At 42.1% G+C, this 20445-nt stretch overlaps 1 protein-coding gene across 2 annotated transcripts in view; it reads left to right on the forward strand.

The window, feature by feature from the left end:
• LOC115293284 (catenin delta-2) overlaps positions 1–20445 on the forward strand; it is a 356183-nt gene that overhangs the window by 147018 nt on the left and 188720 nt on the right. For both annotated transcript variants that reach the window (XM_029941072.1, XM_029941073.1), the window contains exon 4: positions 986–1199. In XM_029941072.1, the coding sequence (XP_029796932.1) occupies positions 986–1199 (214 nt within the window). The remainder of the gene's footprint in view (positions 1–985; positions 1200–20445) is intronic.

A 20445-nucleotide genomic window follows, 5' to 3' on the forward strand; every position in this document is an offset into this window, starting at 1 on the left:
GCCCAGCATCTCTGTGGGATGAATGAGTTTTCTGTGATAAGAAATAGGGAAAGTGCCAAGTTATAATCGTTCACACCAAATCATAAGTTTTCAATCCCTGAGGGATCTTGAAGTCAAAAAAAGAAGACAGTATTACTGAGGGAGTCATGTTCCTTTTTCCACATAAATGCAGAAATATTCAAATAGAGCTGTGCTAATAAAAACTCCATGAAACGGTCTGTCTGTTAACTAGCCCATTTGTTTCAGTTTTAATTTAAAAATCGCTCTAAAAATTAAAGGACTGTGAGAAGACACATCTAGAAACATACTGCAAGGAGTTTGCTTTTTCCCCATGTACTTATTTTAAAAAATCAAAACTATTTTGGGTAGCAAGAGCATCAGAATTTAATGTGATTTTGTTATTAGTCAAAAACCTGAGTTAAGCGTGGCACGCGTTGGTCTTAGTGTTCCGACCAGCTCTCATTGTGACTTTCTTATTTTCCTGGGATTCTTAGATGAAAATCCTCGTGTCCATTCTGGTTTCTCATGTAGCTTCTGGTTCCTTTGAAATGTTGGGAGAATTTTCTGATTAAGCTTAATTTTGATATTTGGTATATCAATCCAACAGCCCGATAAGACAGTAGTTTGATGTAATAAGTTTTAGGAGTGAGAAGCATCTTTCATTCCTTTTTCCCTTGACATGAGCATGTGTTGTATTTTTATAGAGAGAAGTGTCCATCCTTTATGAAGTTACAATCACCTTTCTTAAAATCTAGAACTTGAAAAGAAGTATGTTTGACATTTTACCACGAGGTTATTCATCCCAGTGAGACGATCACATCAAAGAGGAACACTGATTTGCTCTCTTTTTCCTTTGTGGGCTTTAATACAGTTCTGTGAAATGAATTGTAGTGATGCTTCACGTGAAAAAAAAAAGCCCAGTTTGGTATTAATGGCGACAGCTGATGACTCTTTAAGGCAAAAGTTGTTCCCTGTGCTCTTGCAGATAAGGAGACAAGGAGGCATCCAGCTCCTGGTGGACCTGCTGGATCATCGGATGACAGAGGTCCACCGTAGTGCCTGTGGGGCCTTGAGAAACTTGGTGTACGGGAAGGCCAACGACGACAACAAAATCGCCCTGAAGAACTGCGGCGGCATCCCCGCCCTGGTGAGGTTACTCCGCAAGACCACTGACCTGGAGATCCGGGAGCTGGTCACAGGTGCGTGTCCTTGTTAACAGCACACCTGGCACTGCAGACAAAGTGGCCAGTGTCGGGCATGGTAGCAAGAGAGCTAACCAGGTATGGGGGAGCAGGGCCTCTCAGAAGGCTCACACTGGGGCCTGGTCCCAGTACGCATGTGCAGAACAAGGGATTAAAGGAGCGTCTAATTGAACACACGTGGAGTAGCCAAAGTGGAGCATTAGAATCCAGGAACCATTACCCTCCTGAATTTGTTCTGGTGACCAAAACTCGTTCACTTCTCCTCCTGGAAGAAATGCCGTCTTCTGTCATATTTCAGTTCCATCCCCTGATTTAGAAGTAGTTCAGCATCTTATAATACCTGTAGGTCATCATTTAAATGGCATTTAATAAGAATTGATAAAAGGACAAAATACATGAGTGATTGTTAGGTGGGTATTCTGGTTTATAATGTGGCTAAGAACAGAGATCTTATTGTACTTAATGGTTGGGGAGGGGGGGATGTATGCCTAGTCCAAGTTCCCAGGTTATAGGATTACATATTAGGGAATTTTTCAAACATGAACTTGAGAGAAAGCCTTTCCATGAACATAGAATTTTTGAGCTTTATCAAGTGGAGATTACTAGAGTAGCGCCTCATAGAGCCGTGAGGATTTGATGAATGAGAACCCGTAAGCACTTAGCAGTACCTTTCCTGGAGCACGTGTGAATGCAGTAAGCATCAGCTGCCCCCTCCTCCCTCACCTTCTAAATGTGTGGTTTTACTTGTTGGAATGCTAACAACAGAAGCGGCCTCGTTATGGGATTTCCGATCAGCCCTTCTGATTATCCGCATAGTCGTTCGAGGCGATATTTGGGTTTGGGTTCATCAAAGTTCCCCTTCAAGTGTTTAGCAAATGGATTGCAAGGTTGACTCATAAAAAGGATCTCTTAATCCTCCATGATGCTACTGATCTTCTGTCTTGACTCTAAAACTTCCTTGTAGCCATGCTCATGAGGCACATGTGAACTTTTCTTTAAGAAAAAACATTACCCACACCAGGAGTCCTCAGATTGGTTCAGTCTGAGGTCAAGACTCTCAGCCTCGGCATATTTTCTTAAAGGTACACCCTTTAAGATTATTGTCACATTTCTTTCACACTCTTAGCTAAATTAGAACTAGAACCCAGTTCCTTTTGTTTTGTTTTGTTTTCATTTCTCTACGTGGAGAATTGTCTTTGTGGAAAAAAATTGTTAAGTGTACAGTGCTATTAAAATAATAGGGGTCAATTAAGGTAAGTCTATTATTATGCACATAGTATGATGTGTAGGACAGTTTTGGGGTGAGTTGAAGATGTGCCCTGCCATCACGGTTCTGAACCCCCATCCCTACTTTCAAATTGAGAGAAAGGACTCAACGCATGTGAGGGAGGACATCATGGCGCCTCTGTGCATGAAGGCCATGCCAGTGGGTGCGTGAAGCCAACAGAACAGAAGCAGCACCTTGTGCTGTGCACATTATGCATCCATTTCATGATTTCAAAAGAACTGAATTTTGCTAAAATTTGGATTTGCCCCAACACAAACCCTCTTTGCTGGCTTATCTCCTTGCCAAGGGAATTTGGCCCCATGCAAAAGGCTGAGGTGATTGATGGCTTAAACCAGAAAGAAAATGGCAGCAATACTTCTACCCCATGGCACTGTCCACTACACCATGCCCCTGCCTCTTCTGATATCTGAGAGGCTCTGAATATATCAGAGCCTCTCCAGAACACTGCTTCTGACAGATGCTGGATGTCTCCCATTTTACGCACCTGCACAACATCAAAAATTTCTAGGCGAGCCTCAGGTGCAAACATCAGAGGCAGGTAACCTTTTCAGAATATCAAGAAGTTTCCATATGTGGCAAAGTTTTGGCTATAGAAAAGATGCAGCACTTGATGTACGGAGTACACATGTGCCTCCTTCTGCTCCTTTGGAGAACAAAGGTTTGTACCCATTGTCATGTCATGGCCCAGTGTTTCTTCATAAGCATATGCTGGTAGCCGAAACTCATTCCACTTACCCTCCTGGAAGAAATGCGGTCATGACTCCACCCAAGCCATTGGGGATGAACAATTCCGGAACCAAGTGCTTGCTTCAGTAGACATTTTCTGCTATTCTTGAGTTATGGGCTTATCACACATGGCTGAAGTTCAGGCATGAGTTTTACTTTTTCCAAAGAAAATCATGTTGTTAAAACTATTTGATGGTGGAAGTCCATGGTTTCTGGGGATCCCATGATGGATGCTCTTGAAAAACAATAGCATCTTGGCAAAGCTACCGCTCTAGAAAGGGAAATTAGAAGCAAGCATGTAGAAGAAAATTCCAGCATGGAAGGAATTGCTGCTGTGGACCAGTCTGTAGTGACAAAGCCTTCTAAACCCCCTGGTTTAGAAATCTGAGGTTGCCTGGAAACCGGCAAGTTCTTCTGACATCTGTTTAGACATAGCATCAACAATGCAGATCCAGCCAAAGCTGACTCCACTGCCTGAACCAAAGTAAAATGAGGCAAAGGAATTTACCTCCAAGAGCCTTAGAGCATCATTTTCATCTTCAGGACCATCCCAGCACCCATTGGCCAAAGGGAGCTATGAAAGCTTGGGTTCTGGTGGCTCCTAGGACCTTTGGGAATCCAGTATTTTAGTACAGCTAACCAATTTAACCCCAAGGACATCAAATCCTCCATTTCTCCTATCGTTCTCTTCCCATTCCTCCTCTGAGGCTCTTGTCTCCCCACACGCCTGGTAAATGCTTTGCTATCCTAAGCCCACGCCCTCCGTTCATCCTTCGTTGTTTATTTCTCAAATGCTTTGGAATTTCTGCAGGCACCAGGCGTGTGCTAAACCTTGGACATCCACACATGCAGGGTTGGCGTTCAGCAGACGCACACCAGCACTGTCACAATGTGTGCACCAGAGCCCACTGGGATGGTCGGAGGCTCTGTTGGGAACTGTCCCGCCCATGTAATGCTGGCTGCTAGATATTACAGGGGATGTTGCTGACAAATGTGTCCACAGTTTAGAAACTTAATTAGACGAGCACCAAGTCTCATGATGGCCCTGGAGGATGGAGCAGGAAAAGCCTCTCTTCACTGCTTCTGTCACATTGTCACAAGGACCCTCCTTAAAGCCTTTCCGGAGTTGGGTTAGATGTGCATACATGAATTAATAAAACAGTGATTTAAGTAGTGAAACAACTATGCCCTTTACTTCCATTGTAATTCTGCAAGAGGCCTAATTCAGAGTCTAGCAAGGAGTAACACCTTGGTCCATGACGGAGCCTTTTCTCTTGCATTCGTCTCTCTGAATATTATGAAAACTAACGTGTGTTAAAATACGTTGGGAGTGTGAAGTACCTTGGAATTCCTCTTTAGATACTTACGAGCTAGGGTGTTTTGTAAGCAAATATTGGAAAGAACCATGTTAGTGATGTTTAAAAGAATAATAAAGCATGTTTCTACATGAGATTTTAGATAGATCCAGGCTCGATAACCAAAAGGATCTAGAGTGCCAAATCATAAACAATAAAAGACTAAAAGAAAGAAGTGTTCTGGCAGAGCTTTAAATTATTTACCGAGTATTCCTTGGCAAACCCTTTGAACAATAATAAAACGTTAAAATGGAGCTATTTACATGCATTTACATTCAACACATAGACATGCATCTTAACAAAAGCTGCCTGCGCGCACCGCAGTGTCTGTTCACAGCAGAGTATGTTCTGTCTCTGCCTGTGAGGCCTTGCAACAAATAATTTTCTTCCTATGCAATAATTACTATGAAATGATTACCAGAATTTTATTTAAATCCAGTTGAAGCTATTATATGCTAGCAATTACTGGAAATACCCAAGTAAACTTTGGTTACAAATCCTGCATGTCCTTTGGGCTTGACTAATATAATTTTTCTCTCTCTAAATATGGAAATAACCTAAAATTTGAAATGCCCAACTAAAGCTTTCCAAATCGCAATAAACCACTTTTTATAAAACCATAAAACCTAATACATAACTTTTATTTCTGTTGAGAGCAAGTGTCCTTAAGAGTTCCGCTTGTCCAAGAGCTGTCTGTTTCCTTCCATCTCATGCTTCAAATATCCAAATAGTCTATCCTAATTTAACTAACTAAAAAGTCAAGCCTCGGTTTATTTTACTGACTAGCATTAGGCCAGTTGATTTCATGCCGAGTCTGTTAGAAGTTGAGTTATGTATATTCTGCCCCCAAATTCATGTGTGGAAGACCCCTAACCCGGAGCCCTTCAAAATGGATTAAATTACGATAGTGGAGTGGGTCCTTAATCCGATTTTGCTAGTGCCCTTATGAAAGGAAGAAGTTTGGACACAGACACACACAGGGAGGGGTCGTGTGAACGTAAAGCGGAGATGGGGTGATGCTTCTACAAGGCAAGGAGCCCCACAGATGGCCAGAAAGCACCAGAAGCCAGGAGAGGGGCCCAGAGCAGATTCTCCTCACCGTCTCGGAAGGAACCAACACTGGTGACATCATCTTTGACTTCCAGAACTGTGACAATATAAGTTTCCGTTGTTTAGTCCACTCAGATCTGCGGTGCTTTGTTATGGCGGCCCCAGGAATCTATTACAGACCCAGATCCAGGGAGTCCTTCATCTTTTCCCAGATATGAGCAAACACATGTGTTGGTCAAGGAAATGAGGCAATGCAAATAAATGCAGAACCATGAGGGCTTAATAGTGTTGCCAGGTTTAAAATAAAGAAGACAAAGGTGCCTGGGTGGCTCAGTGAGCAAGCATCTGACTTTGGCTCAGGTCATGACCTCATGGTTCATGGGTTCGAGCCCTGCATCAGGCTCTGTGCTGACAGCTCAGAGCCTGGAGCCTGCGTCGGATTCTATGTCTCCTTCTCTCTCTCTCTCTCTCTCTCTCTCTCTCTCTCTCTCTCTCTCTCTCTCTCTCTCTCTGCCCCTTCCCTGCTTGTTCTCTGTTGCTCTCTGTCTCTCAGAAATAAATAAAAAAACATTAAGGAAATAAAAAAAATAAAGAAGATGCTGTTGGCCTGATTCCTTAATGCAATTCCTTAAAGCAATTACTTGTGAAGGATCAGAAGTGGCAAAGATGGTAATTTAATGCACTTTAATATTTTCAATCAAAGTAATGGCCTATATGGTCAAAAACTGAAATTGTATACTAATGCTTATAATGAAAACAAGAGGCCACAGCTGCCTCATCTGTCCTCTGGTTTGGGACACTCACGGCCTCTAAGAGGCTTTCAGCCTTAGCCTTTGCTTTGTATTTTAGTTTCCTTGTGCTTATTCCATGTCTTTAAATAATATGCTTATTTCACTCTATATAAATCAATTATCAGCCTTTTCATACTGACTTTCTATTACAATGGAGAAGATTTTTCACTTTTTCACCACTCATGCCTTTTCCTTTCCCAAATGGTGGGATCATTATTTTTGGCTCCTCAGTACATTCAGTCAGTAACTTCAAAGTTAAGCCTCTACATCTTCCATATAATAAAGACATGATCTCATCAGTCATATTATAAGATAAAAATGCTTGTACTCTTATGTCCTCACCTTTCTTCACAACCTCTGTCACCATACTTGACTTTGACATTGTCAACATTGAATGTATTTGCAATCAGTCTTCCAAGGTTTTCTATAGCTTGATTCAAAAGGTGAAAACCAGAGATTAGCCTCTGCATTATGATGAAAGAGCAGATCCATGTGGTACCAGCCATCACATTTCTTTCCCAGTGGATCCAAATTAATGATCCTTGTCAAAGGAGTACATTTCTAGCATCATATCTAATGGATTCTTCATTATCTGTAATGGCCGCCAACTCAACTTTGTCCACTATTTCTAACACCATTAATTCCTGGTTTTCCAGAGATCTCATGAGCAGAATCCTCTATTTTGGGGGCAGAATTAAATGACTCCTGTCTAGAACTGCTGCATTGCTCTCCAGATTTGGACTGTCTATCCCCTAGATCCCAGGCCCTCCTCTTTCTTGGTTTATTCTTTTATAGGCTCCAAATATTAATTAATTAAGGTGCTTAGGAGATGAAATTCTGAAAATGTCACTATTAAATCCTCATGCATGATTGACATTTATTAGCTACAGATGGATAGAAATTATTTTTCTCAGGAAAATTTTCCATAATATAGTTTTATCCTTGAGACATAAAAGTCTGTGGTGAAATATCTAGGTATTTGCCTTTTTAAAAATTGATCAGTATTAGACATTTTCAGTTTAAAGAGTCATTATCTATAGGGCTAGAAAACTATCTTTTAATTTTCTTCATTCATTCATTTTCTCTCTCCTCTCTTTTTAGGATTCTTGGTAGTCAGATTTTGAACCTCTTGGACTTTTCCTCTCTAATTTGGAGCCCTTTTTCTTTTTTTCATACATTGTGAGAGATCTCTTCCATATCCAACATTACTTTCAACCTATCAATGAGGGAGATTTTTTTTCAGGGATATAGGAAAATAGTAGTGGTAGTATTAATAGTATTCTTATTTCAATCCTAATAACCCCCCTTTGTGTTTTTTATAACCTCTATACTTATTCTATGAATGTAAACTATTCTTACATTTTAACAAGTATATTACTTAGAATTAAGGTTTGTTCTCTGTTCATCAAGAATAATCTGTCCTTTCTCTGGTGTCATCTCTTTCTATTTGTTTTTGTTTCTGTGGGGGTCTTTCTCATTGATTTTGCACGCTTACTTTAAATGTGTAGAGACCAGTTCTCTGCCTATTTTTTTTTCATGAAAGATGTTACTTCAGTGAAGGTTTATACACAGTATAGTTTCAAGCAATTGAGGACACAGCTATTTCCATATGCTCCTACACATAAATTTACAAAACCATATATTTTAAGGAAAGATGCTACTTGAATGACTGTTTATACACAGTGAACTTTCAAATTATGGAAATAGCCCAAGTGCCCATCAACTGATGAATAGATAAAGAAGATTTGGTATGTATATACCAATGGAATATTACTCAGCCATAGAAAAAAGATGAAATCTTTGTTCATTTTTAAGACAGAACGAGTAGAGAGTTTGAGTCCTATGCATATGGAAGAAACTTGTGAACTGTGAACTTGACTTCAGGTGAGCAGGTAAGCCTGAGCTGTTGTGTTGGGAAATCCTTTAAGTATCTGGATAAGAGGGCTTTTCTCTAAGGCTCACATATCTACATTAGCTTCTCCATTCTTCCTTCATGCATTCCATGTCTATTTGTCTGGCCTGTAGGGAGGGACCAGTAATTTTCTGGCTGCCGTATGTTTTCCACCTGGGGACAGTGAGGGGGCATGGTGTTCTGTGCACCCAGGAAGGAGTGGATAATGAGAGGGTGGGCAACTGCTTCCTTTCAATCAATCACCCTTTGTTAGCTTCCCTTCTCAGTTCTACATCTCTTTGCCTGCCTTCTTTGAGCAGGAGTCTTCTCTAGGTTCCACCAGGACAGGCAGTCACCACATTGGATCACCGTGATGGTGTCCCCTCGGTGTTTATCCTGGGCTGTGCTGAATTCCATTACATCTTCATCAGCCAACTCCCTTCCATCTGTTTTGCATCTTACAGAAACATGACAAAACGTCTCATCTGCTGGGTTACTTCTTCCATTCTCTTCGTTATCGCATTATGTCCCAATTAATAAGCTCTTGCCTGCATGAGTTCTGAACAGTTCCATAGATAAGACGAAGTGTAAATAATACTAAGTATTGTCTCTATTGCTGATAGAAGCCAACTTGGAAGCATTTCTTTAGGTCCGTTAGCCAAGAGAGTTTACTATTTCACAATAAGTCTAGGATGTAGCATTAACTAAATACACTTCATGGAAAGAGACACTGGAACAGAGGGGAAGCATTTTTCCCAACTAGCATCCTCCAACCTGTTTTTTCATATCCCATTTCTGTGATTGCCTAGAGGCATGGCTCATTTCTCCAAAGCAGGAGCTAGGCATTTTGTCAAGGTAGCTTTTCCTCTATCTTCCTGGGCTTTTTGGTGATCACCTGGGACTCCTGTGGGCATTTTATATTTTATATTAAGAGACACTTAAATGGATCCAGATAGCACATAATTTCTTTTTTTAATGGTTATTTATTTTTGAGAGAGAAAGAGAGAGAGAGGTGCAGAGAGAGAGAGAGAAAGACAGAATATGAAGCAGACTCCAAGCTGTCAGCACAGAGCTTGATGTGGGGCTTGAACTCATGGACCGAGAGATCATGACCTGAGCCAGAGACAACTGCTTAACCAACTGAGCCACCCAGGCACCCCAGCACATCATTTAAATTAAATCCAGGTCACTGTGTTCCCAAAGTGTAAAATTAAATCCCACACTTATTTCTTATGCCAAATAATGTCCACCATGTTGTCCCAGTTGCATATCAGAGATTCTTCCATAAGATGAAACAGGATCACGAAGATAAAAATGAATAGAGACATTCCAATAATGAAATGCCAGCAATGCAAAGATGCTTTGAATTTTAATATAAATGCCGCCAAATATCAAATTCCCAAGGAGAAATTAAAAATCAAAGTTTAAATCCACTTTTATGTTGCAGTCCAAAGACATTTAAGTTCAAAGGAATTAAAGCCTAAAAATCAATATCTCTTGCCATTGTGTGTTAAAGTTCAAAGTACACAATTTCTCAAACTAACTAAAGTATAAAAATCATCCTCCCCAGCTTTTCAATTCCACACAGCCTCTACCAGAAGACTTCTCCGTCCCTCTGTCCCTCTTGAGGTAGCTCAGGGCTACCTCACGCAGGAATTGTTGACATACTTTCAGGGCCTCAAAGATGCATTGTTCCAGTGTGAAATCCTATCCACAACTGACCAGGGGTGTGATCCCTGGCCCATGCACATCACCTTTAGAAAAGGAGCCATGCTAAGCCCTAAGAGCAGTGATCCCAGACACAGGTGTGTACTCCAAGATGAGCCCTAGACAACGCCATGGCATCCACTCATTGAAGTCTGTATCTGTTACATTTTGCTGCTACAACATATTTCCACAAATCTAGCCACTTAAAACAATGCAGTTTATTATCTTCCATTTCTAGAGGTTAGAAGTCCAACATAAGTCTTGCTGTGCTAAAATCAGGATGTCAACAGGGTTGTGTTCCTTTCTGGAAACTCTACAGTAGGTTCTTGCCTTTTCCAGCTACCAGAGCTTTCCACATTCCTGAGCTGGAGACCCACTTTTCCCTGTTGGCTGGAGACCCACTTCCCCTGTCTTCAGAGCCAGCAGCATCACATCTCTGAGAAATCTTCTATAGGCACATTTCCCTCTGACTGCCACCAGGAGTGAACCTATAGGATAATCTGTCTACCTTAAATTAATCACATCTTCAATAAACCATAGCATATTCATAGGTTCTGGGGATTAGGACATGGAAAATTTTTGGAGGACCATTATTCTGCCAACCACAGTATTTGAGGGAAGATGAGTCAGTAGAGGTCTTTTTGGATGTAATCAATCAGAATAAACCAGTCCTGTGGTGCCTGGCTATCAGAGTCCACCATCGGTGAGCTTAAATTGAATCAGGGGACAAAATCCACACGAAAGGTTAATTTTTGCATTATTCATTTACTAGTTGAAGGGAAGAGAAATCCTTCCATGGAACTGGAAACATTGCTGCCATCTTGCAACATTTAGATTTTGGCAGTGGAAGCAATCCCATTACTGGGCATCTCAGCTGTGATTTGACCAGAAAAGCATGAGCAGCATACGTGATAGCAAAAGGGATTTATTATCTGGGTGAGACCTGATACTATGGTAGGAGCTAGTGAAGACATCCAAGGAAGTCATTGCCTGTGTCTGGTGCTGAATGTGAAGTTGACATGGGTCAAGAGGCAGAGATGAGGAAGACAAACAGGATATGAAGAAGGGAAGATTGGGAAGACCCGCTGGCACCTGTGAGGGTAGCAAGGCACCCTCTTTTGCATCTCATTGGCTGCTCTGATCTCCACTAAATTGTCATTTTAACCATGTTAGGGTTATCTCTCCATAGCACATAGCCCAGTTATAACCAAATGCAGACAGCAAAACTTACAACTCTCCACACAGTGCTAGTTCTGATTCCTAATTTCCTCCCCAGCCAGGCCAAGTCTAACCAAACTAGACCATTCACACCATTAGCTTCCTGCTCACCTCATTCTTAATTCTAGGAATTGAAGCCGCCCTGTAACTCATTCGTTAAACAAGTGTTTGTTGAGCATGTACTGTGTGGCAGTGAGGCATAGGTGCTCTGGATATAGGTGTCTGGTGAATAACCAGGCGCCTTCTAGCCACAGGCCATCCCTGGGGTACGGCCCTCTTCCTCATGGCCATGATACAGGGAGCCAGGTGGAGGAAGGGAGAAACCAAGGGCATGGTTGAGACAGCTTTTGGATTTCAGTTCATGTACATGTAAAGAAGTGGAATATATCAAAACTTTGAGTGTAATTTTAACATCCATTAACAGAACTGTTGTGGAATGTTGCAAACCTAAAATTCAGAGCCCTGCTCTCAGAGGGCTTGTGTTGTGGTGGACAACACAGAAAATAAACCTGTCATTTCAGGGAGCACTGCAGTGAAAAATGGAGCAGGCTAAGCAAATTAGAAAGTGATGGGAATTTATTATAGAATGAAGCTTCGCTTTAAGAGCCGAAAAGTCCAAATGTGTACCTTGGCTTAGACGGAATTTTCTTTCTCTCCCATAAATGAAGTCCGGAGGTTAAGGGTTCCAGGTGAAAACCCAGCTCTGTCCCATGGTCTTCAGAAACCCAGTTTCCTCCCAATGATGGATGGCCCTTCCCTTGGTTGTAGATCTTTTACTAATGACCAAGATGGTGGCACCTGTGCTCCAGTGAGCAAGACATTTTGATATGAAGTGTTTTAAGCAGTTCTAGTTTATGTTATGGTAAAATACAGACCTGTTGACCTGGTGATTGTATAAGTCAGTATTAGAACCTTCTTTATTACATATGCCACAGAGGAGGATACTGGTAGGTGTTTCCAGAGCTGATATGTTACACTATCTCTGTGTTTTACATTCTCATTGCTCCCCAATGTGCCGAACCTGAAAAGCAAGATATTCTTTGCATTCTTCATTTCAAGATGAGATAAACAGACATTCCTAAACACCCACCACTTACCGGTCATTGGGCTGGGGGCCTTGAACATGCCCAGAGGGCCCCAGAGGCCGGCTCTAAAGGCGCTAGCTCACTGCCCCAGCCGGTAGGCGGTACATTCCCTAACCCAGCGCCTGTTCTCTTTCTACTCTACCCATGATGTCCCAGCTCCCCCAAGTGAATATTTCTGGGCCCCCAGATCTCTGTGGTAATAGCGTGGGAGTCCGTATTTTCACAAGACCCTCTGGCAGTTGTCACGAGCCTGCGTGTTTGAGGAACATCACTTTCGACTCTCCCCGGGCCAGTAGTTACCACAGGGAGCAGCAGAGAGATGAGGGGTTGGGAGGCGCAGGTATGTTTTGAGAGATGCCAAAATAACCTGTTGCAAATAGTAGCTCAATTAGCCAAAGGAAATATCCGGCTCATTTGTCATTTTTACAAGTTAGAATGAATTTGAAGTGAGCTCTTATTTCAACGTGCCTGCTCGTGTGAGAGAGAAGAAAGTGAGGACACTTCTAACAAAGGAGCAGCAGTCACCTGTGACAGTCCCCTAACTGACAGGCCTTGGTAGGGAAGCCAGTGTGCCCTAGGATGCTGTTGATGAGGGCGGGGCTTGCAACTCCCAAAGTCTCCGTTTCCCTAAGAACCCGTGAGGGGTTCCTTAGAACCTCTGTACTCCCATGTGAGCGCACCGTCTGGCACACTGCCCAGGTAAATATTGGCTGTCCCCAGACGGCGTGTGATTGCTTTCATTGCTCATCCCTACAATCACCGGTGCCGATGATGTGGCACATGCCTGTGCTTACCTACAGTGAAGTTCCAGAGCATGCTGAGACGTTGTAAAGGTTCACGGGAAAGTACTGCTAGCGGCGTTTCGTCTTGTTTTGTTTATTTGCCCGGATGGAAATGTACAGTGCATTTTACTTGTTAGGTCTGACAATGCATAACTGATTTGTGGCTCTACTTTGCGACTCACGAGTTACAAGTTAATTAGAAACACTTTTCCCTAATTATATTTGAGAGTTTGCTCTATTTGCTCTACAATTATCACAAAAATTACATTAACTAGTGTTAATGAACACAACGTCGAAATCCCCACCGGATCCTGGAGGAAAGGGGAGAATTAAAGAATGTGCACATCCCCTGCCCAACACCTGGTTTCCTTTTCAACAGATGTTCTTGTTTGTTATTCCCAATGAAATGTACAAAACCAACCTCCTTCCTGGTTGTCCCTTGGAGGATGAGACTCCACCTGTCGGGGGAGGAGACGCCATGTTGTTCTGCGTGTGCTCAACTCTTTTCCCATAGCGACCCACCCTCCCAGTGGGCTGTTCGTCAGGGTGGATGGCGTGTTTGCCTTCCTGGAAGCTGTGAGCCCTTACCTTGGCACCCTCCTGAGGGAGAGCCCAGAAGAAGAATCTCTTTGTGATTTCCTAACTCAGGGACCCTGTAATCCCAGAGAAATAGAGAAGTTGTCCTTAGCAGCTGGCCTTCCTGTCCACTTCCTTTCTTTCCTACATTCACCAGTATATGTCCGAGCAACACTAAGTGTAAGGTGGAGAAGATGTTATAAAATACAAAAAGGATGTCAACATGAGTTCCAGCCCCAAGGAGTTATCGATCAAGTGTAAGAGAAGGTATATACACACGGATAACTGTTCTACAAATTAAGCCCTGAGAAAGGACTGGAAAAAGCTTCAAGGAGGAAAGGGAATTCTCAATCAAGGGGATCAAGAAAGGCTTAATGAAATTGTTTGTAGTGGGTTTGAAAGATGGACATGAGTTTGGCTTTCAGATAAAAAAAGGCAAGGGAATAAAACACACCCTGTACTCACAGAATTGCTCCTCCATTTATAAGAATAAATTCAGTCATGTCACCCTGTGCATGTGTGGCCATCACACGTCACTCCTGCATACAGCAGGTGCTCTCCCTCTGCATATCTGCTGTGGCTTCCTTCCTTGAACACTGCCTGCTTCAGACAGTTCTGGTCTTCTCTCTCCAAGCATATTTGCCTTTTAATCTAACACCCTCCAAGGAGCCAAGCGCCTTTTTTGGAGGAAGAGGGAGAAGCATTTAGGGGGTCCTGCCTTTATAATTCTTGGGATACTTGAGAGGCTCAGTTGGTTAAGCATCCAACTTCAGCTCAAGTCATGATGTCACAGTTCATGGGTTCAAGTCCTGCATCGGGCTATGTGCTGACAGCTCAGAGCCTTGAGCCTGCTTCGGATTCTGTCTCCCTATCTCTGACCCTCCCCGGCTTGAGCCCCATCTCTCTGTCTCTCTTTCTCTGTCTCAAAAATAAACAAACAAGTAAATATACATTAAAAAATAATTCTCTATATAACTTGATTTGCCTCACACAAATGACACTAGATGTGCTCCCAGGATCACAGGGTAGTAAGTCACCATAGCGAGCAAGCATTCATTTGTTGTACAAATGACAGTTGTTTAACTTAAAAGTTTGGAATTTTTTTCAAACAATTTGGAAACATAGAAACTCAGGCATAAAAGTATTCAGCACCTCACATAAAGCTGTTCCGTAACAAACAGATTTAGTACTGAAACTAAAGATACACATTAGCTAAAATAGCCATTTGCTCTACACTCGGTTTGGCTTTTGTGCATGTTGGATTTTCTTTTTTTTTTAAGAAAATTGATTTTCGTTCAAAAACTCAATTCCATCTTCAAGTCACATACCTGCTCTGTTCACAAATATAGATTCTGAAGCCTATCTTTGTCGTTACTTCATTGAAAAAGTGAATATGTACTCTAATCTGCTTTCCAGATATATTTCCACCCAGGTGCCCCAAAATCTTGGCTGTTGTAAATAAGGATGCAGTGAACATAGGGGTGTATACATCTTTTTAAATCAGGGTTTTTGTATTTTTTGGGTAAACACCCAACAGTGGAATTACTGGATTGTATGGTAATTCTAGTTTTATTTTCAAGGAACCTCCAAACTGTTTTCCATAGTGGCTGCACCAGTTCACATTCTCACAAACGGATGAAGGTCTCTTTGCCAACACTTGTTATTTCTTGTAGTTTTGATTCTAGCCATTCTGATGGGTCTGAGATAATATCTCATAGTCGTTTTGATTTGCATTTTGCTGATGATGGGTGACGTTGAGCATCTTTTTACTGGTTGGCCATATGTATATCTTCTTGGGGAAAAAATGTCTATTCAGGTCTTCTGCCCATTTTTAAAAACCAGACTGTTTGGTTTTTGGGTGTTGAGCTGTATAAGCTGTTTATGTATATTGGATATTAACCCCTTATTGGATATGTCATTTTCAAATATCTTCTCCCATTCAGTAAGCTTCCTTGTCATTTTGTTGACAGCTTCTTTTTCTGTGGAAAACCTTATTATTTGGTATAGTCCCAATAGTTTGTTTTTACTATTGTTTCCTTTGCCTGAGGAGACATATCTAGAAGAATGTTTCTATGGCCATTGTCAGAGAAATCACTGCCTATGTTTTCTTCTAGGAGTTTTATGTTTTGATTATTACAGCTTTGTAGTGAACCTTGATACCTATTATTATGATACCGTCAGCTTTGTTCTTCTTTCCTAAGATTTGCCTTACAATTCAGGATCTTTTGTAGCTTCATACAAATTTTAGAATTATTTGTTCTAGGTCTGTGAAAAATGCTGTTGGTACTTTGATACATTTTACATCAGATATGTGGATTGCTTGGGGTAGTATAGACATTTTAACAATATTGGTTCTTCAATCCACGAGCATGGAATATCTTTCCACTCATTTGTGTCACCTTCAATGTTTTATAGTTGTTGGAGTACAGGTCTTTTACCTCTTTGATTAAGTTTATTCCGGGTATTTTATTCTTTTTGGTGCAACTATAAACTGAATTGTTTTCTTAATCTTCTCTTTCAGCTACTTCATTATTAGTGTATAGAATACAACAGATTTCCATATATTGACTTTGTGTCCTGTGAGCTTACTGAATTCTTTTATCCATCCTTGTAAGTAGTTTTTTGGTGGCGTCTTTAGGGTTTTCTATGTATAGTATGTGATATGCATATAGTGAAAGTTTTACTTCTTTACCAACTTGGATGCCTTTTCTCTCTTTTTCCTGTCTGATTGTTACAGCTAGGACTTCCAGTACTGTGTAGAATAAACTGATGAGATCTTGTTCCTGATCTTAGAGGAAAAGCTCTCCGTTTTTCACCATTGATTATGGTGCTCGTATATGTCAGTTTTCATGTATGGTCTTTATTATGCTGAGATATGGTCTCGCTAGGCCTACTTTATGGAGTTTTTATCATGAATGAATAGCATACTTTGTCAAGTGCTTTTTCTGCACCTGTTGAGATGATACATGGCTTTTGTCCTTTCTCTTGTTGATATGTGATATATCACATTGATTGATTTTTGATTATTGACCCATCCTTGTGTCCCTGGAATAAACCCCACTTGAAAATGGCGAATGAGTTTTTTGGTGTATTGTTGGATTCAGAGGGCTGATACTTTGTTGAGGAATTTTGCGTCTATCTTTTTAAGTGATTTTATAGTCTGGATGGAGCAGATGTTTAATTTTAGATGGGTTCCAAGCTCGCTCACAGCAATGAAAGAAACGAGAGTTAAAAGAGAGAGAAGAAAACCAAATTTGCTTTTCTTTGGCAGCAGAGTCTCAACTTTGGGGTATCTTCCTCAGACAGATATTTCCTGAGTGTAGGAGTTTTCTTGGCTTCTGACCCTGGAGGCATTTTATGATGCATGTACCGCTTAACACCCGATCACATGTACCTTTCCTTACGAACATTCATAGCCAGGACAGCGTTAATTTACGTTACCTTCCATGCCACTTTCAGTAGACCTCCTAATGTTTTGTTAAATTAACAGGAAAGAGAAATTTGTATTTAACACACAGTTACAGTTATGAGATGACCATGGATCATTTAGGATTTTCAAGCAGTTTATCAATTTAATAATTTTCTGCAAAACTGCCCTTGCTATTAACTTGGTTATTGGAGTGTGCAAACACAGATGTGAAGTTTTATTGTCATGTATAAACTTCACATTGAGCACAACTAAGTATTTATAACTTGAATCTAATGAAAACGGGATTGAAAAGAAAGAAATGATCATGTGACCCAGGATGGGAACTCTGCCATAAGCAAGCAAGCCTGATTAAGTTAGCCACACAGTCCGTGGAGGAAGGAAAGGAATTTCTCTCTACAGTTTGCTGATGAACCCCCAAACACCAGGCTCTTATTAAAAGTCCTTTTACTTCCAGGGAGCCCTCTTACTGTCTCTCGGTAGCTTTGCTAAATGTAACACTATCTGGGTTGCTATGGAAACAGCTATATCTATGCAAATTACTTTTTAAAAAATCATTAGGCTGCAGAAAGTCTGTCTGACATGAAATTTGCAAGGACTCCAGCCCATAGCTGCTCTTGGCATTGTATCTCCTCTCTAACTGTCCCCAAATCTCCTTTGCTGGGCCTGTTTTAACCAAATACTCCTGAGTCCTCGAGGGGGCACCAACAGTAAGAGCTGAAGGTGATAAGTGGAGGGCAGTGGCCTGGACTCAGAGTCTGGAGGGTTGTGGGTTGTGGGCTGTGGAAGAATCCAGTTCCCTAGACTCGGATGGGGGAAGGGAGGGGGCGAAGGCACATCTATTTAAATACCAACTGTCTCCCACTCATCTCTGTCCTCCAGTAAATAAGAGGCGCGGGCACACACATGCAGGCATCTCTGTGCAGTGCAGGCGTGTGCACACATTGACACACATGCCATGCAAGTAGCCTGCATTTGTCACATATGTATGTCCCTCTCAGGGCCTCGTCCGCCGCTCTGCCAGGCACAGTTCCGCGTTGCGAGGACTGAGGCCCCCAGCTTCCCTTATGTGTCTGTTTTATACACAAGGCGTGGCAGGAACCTCCTCGGTGCTCCCACAGGGCTTTGCCGCTGCTCCCTGAGCGCTCTGCCTGCTGCCACAGGGTCACCTGCTGCTCCCTGGACAAAGTGTCCCCACAGGTATCTGCCCTGAGCCCCCAGGAGGCGAGCGCTAAGGTGGCACGTGACCCAGACAAGAAGCATGGACTGCTGCCCTTTGCATTCCAGTTTGTTCTGGAATCCCTCAACAGAGCTTCTCATGCTAGAAGCATTACAAAAACAGCCTCTTTCATCTTTACCTCTGCGCCTTTCTGGTTGCTGGGCTGGGGACAAGTTCAAGTAATAGTTCCTGTTCCAGCCCTTGAGTCCTCACTCTCCGTCACTGTGCTCGGCTCATGGTACCCAGTCTTCACTCAAACCCGTTCTCTCCCAGGACACTTCCCCACCCTGCCTGTCAGGAGCCACCTGGCTGGGCCAACCTGCCCAGATACGTCCTGGTCCCCAACCTGCACAGAGCTTGAGTTCTTCTCCAGATCCGCCTGGGCCCCAGGCTGACCGATGCCGCCAGCCCCGGGCCTCCAGGTGCCTGGCGTGGTCAGTCCTGTCGGAACCCAGCCGTGGACCAGAGGAGTCGGCCCAGATCGCTGTGGCACGTGAATCCTTTATGACAGCAGTCAGGTTACCTCCTTCCAAGTGTGCGCGTCTCAGTTCAGTTCCCCGAGGAGCCAACTCCCATTTATTTCCGTGTTTGCTATGGAGGAGCAGGACCAGGAAGGTCTCGCTCAGCTGAGCTCCTGGGTGCAAGATGGACAAGGGACTGGTTGGTGCCCCGGGAGTTGGCCCGCCTTCGTGCGGACACCCAGGAACCCACTCGACAACACGGAGGGCGCTCGAGCGTCCTGTCCGCTTTCAGGATGTCACATTTGTGAGTTCTCAACCAGTCACAGTTCTCTTTTTTTCCTCTGAATGCTTTAACAATTAACCTATAATTCTACCTTCAAAGTAAACGTGTTACATGTTAAGCCCATATTTCCCACGTCCCTTGCTGGTTACAAAATTGGTGCCCCAGGCTCAGCCTGCCCTCCGTGAAGGTCAGTGAAGGTCAGTTTTCACAGATTTCCTCCTCAAAGAGCGGAGTCCATACTTCATGATTCCCGGCAAGTGAAAAGCGTGTCAATGGGGGTGAGAAGGGAACATTAAAAGACGAACATCATAGATCCCAAACCAGGAGTTCTGCCTTGTTCTTTGTTTAAACAGAATCAGTTTAGGGTACAAATATGTTTTCCCATGTATAAAATTTGTGTGTGTGTGTGTGTATGTGTGTGTGTGTGTGTGTGTGTGTGTGCAGGCATGCAGGCGCCCAAAATTAGATATTATCCAGGCTTACTTATTCTAGGAATACTTAAAACTTTTAATGAAAGGGTGTAAGGATGTAAATTAGAAGAAATGTCCCTAGGCCTCAAATTTACTTTCAGGAGGAAAGGTGAGAGTGTGGTTTAAAAAACCGTGTCTCCTATTATAAAAAAACCCTTTCTGAAAAGAATCGGAGGGATCATAGATTGTCAGTGTTATATATGTAAAGACACATTTTAAAGGCATAATTTATACTTAAAATAATAGCCTTATCTTAGGAAATATAGTACAGTTCTCTGCTTTTATCTCTAAAAATAAATATTTATGTGATTTATCTTGAAATGCTTATATCCAAAAAAATGTGGCCATCTGAAACTGAGAAAGTCTAATAACCCATGAAAAATTGCTTATTACCAAATATACCAACTCCCTAATTAATAAATGATTATAAAATGTATGTTGTCTCTAACAGAAAAATTATAAGTAACAATTTTTGAGCTATGAACTATTGTAGTTGTATATTCTCAGACCAGTAAAGCATAGCTTTTTCTTTTTTAAAGAAATATGTCTTGGGGCACCTGGGTGGCTCGGTTGGTTGAGCATCCAGCTTCGGCTCAGGTCATGATCTCACGGTTCGTGGGTTTGGGCCCCACGTCAGGCTCTATGCTGATAGCTAGCTCAAGATCTGGAGTCTGCCTTCGAATTTTCTGTCTCCCTCTCTCTCTGACCCTCCCCTGCTCATGCTGTCTCTCTTTATCTCTCTCTCAAAAATAAATAAAACATTTAAAAAAAATTTTTTTAAGAAATCTGTCTTTCTAATAGCTAAATTTGAATATAAGACCTACAGGGGCATCTAGATGGTTCAGTCATTTAAGCATCTGACTCTTGGTTTCGGCTCAGGTCATGTTATCACATTCATGAGATCAAGCCCCAAA

This window comes from Suricata suricatta, chromosome 6, assembly GCF_006229205.1.
Source record: "Suricata suricatta isolate VVHF042 chromosome 6, meerkat_22Aug2017_6uvM2_HiC, whole genome shotgun sequence".
In the NCBI taxonomy this organism is placed as follows: Eukaryota; Metazoa; Chordata; class Mammalia; order Carnivora; family Herpestidae; genus Suricata; species Suricata suricatta.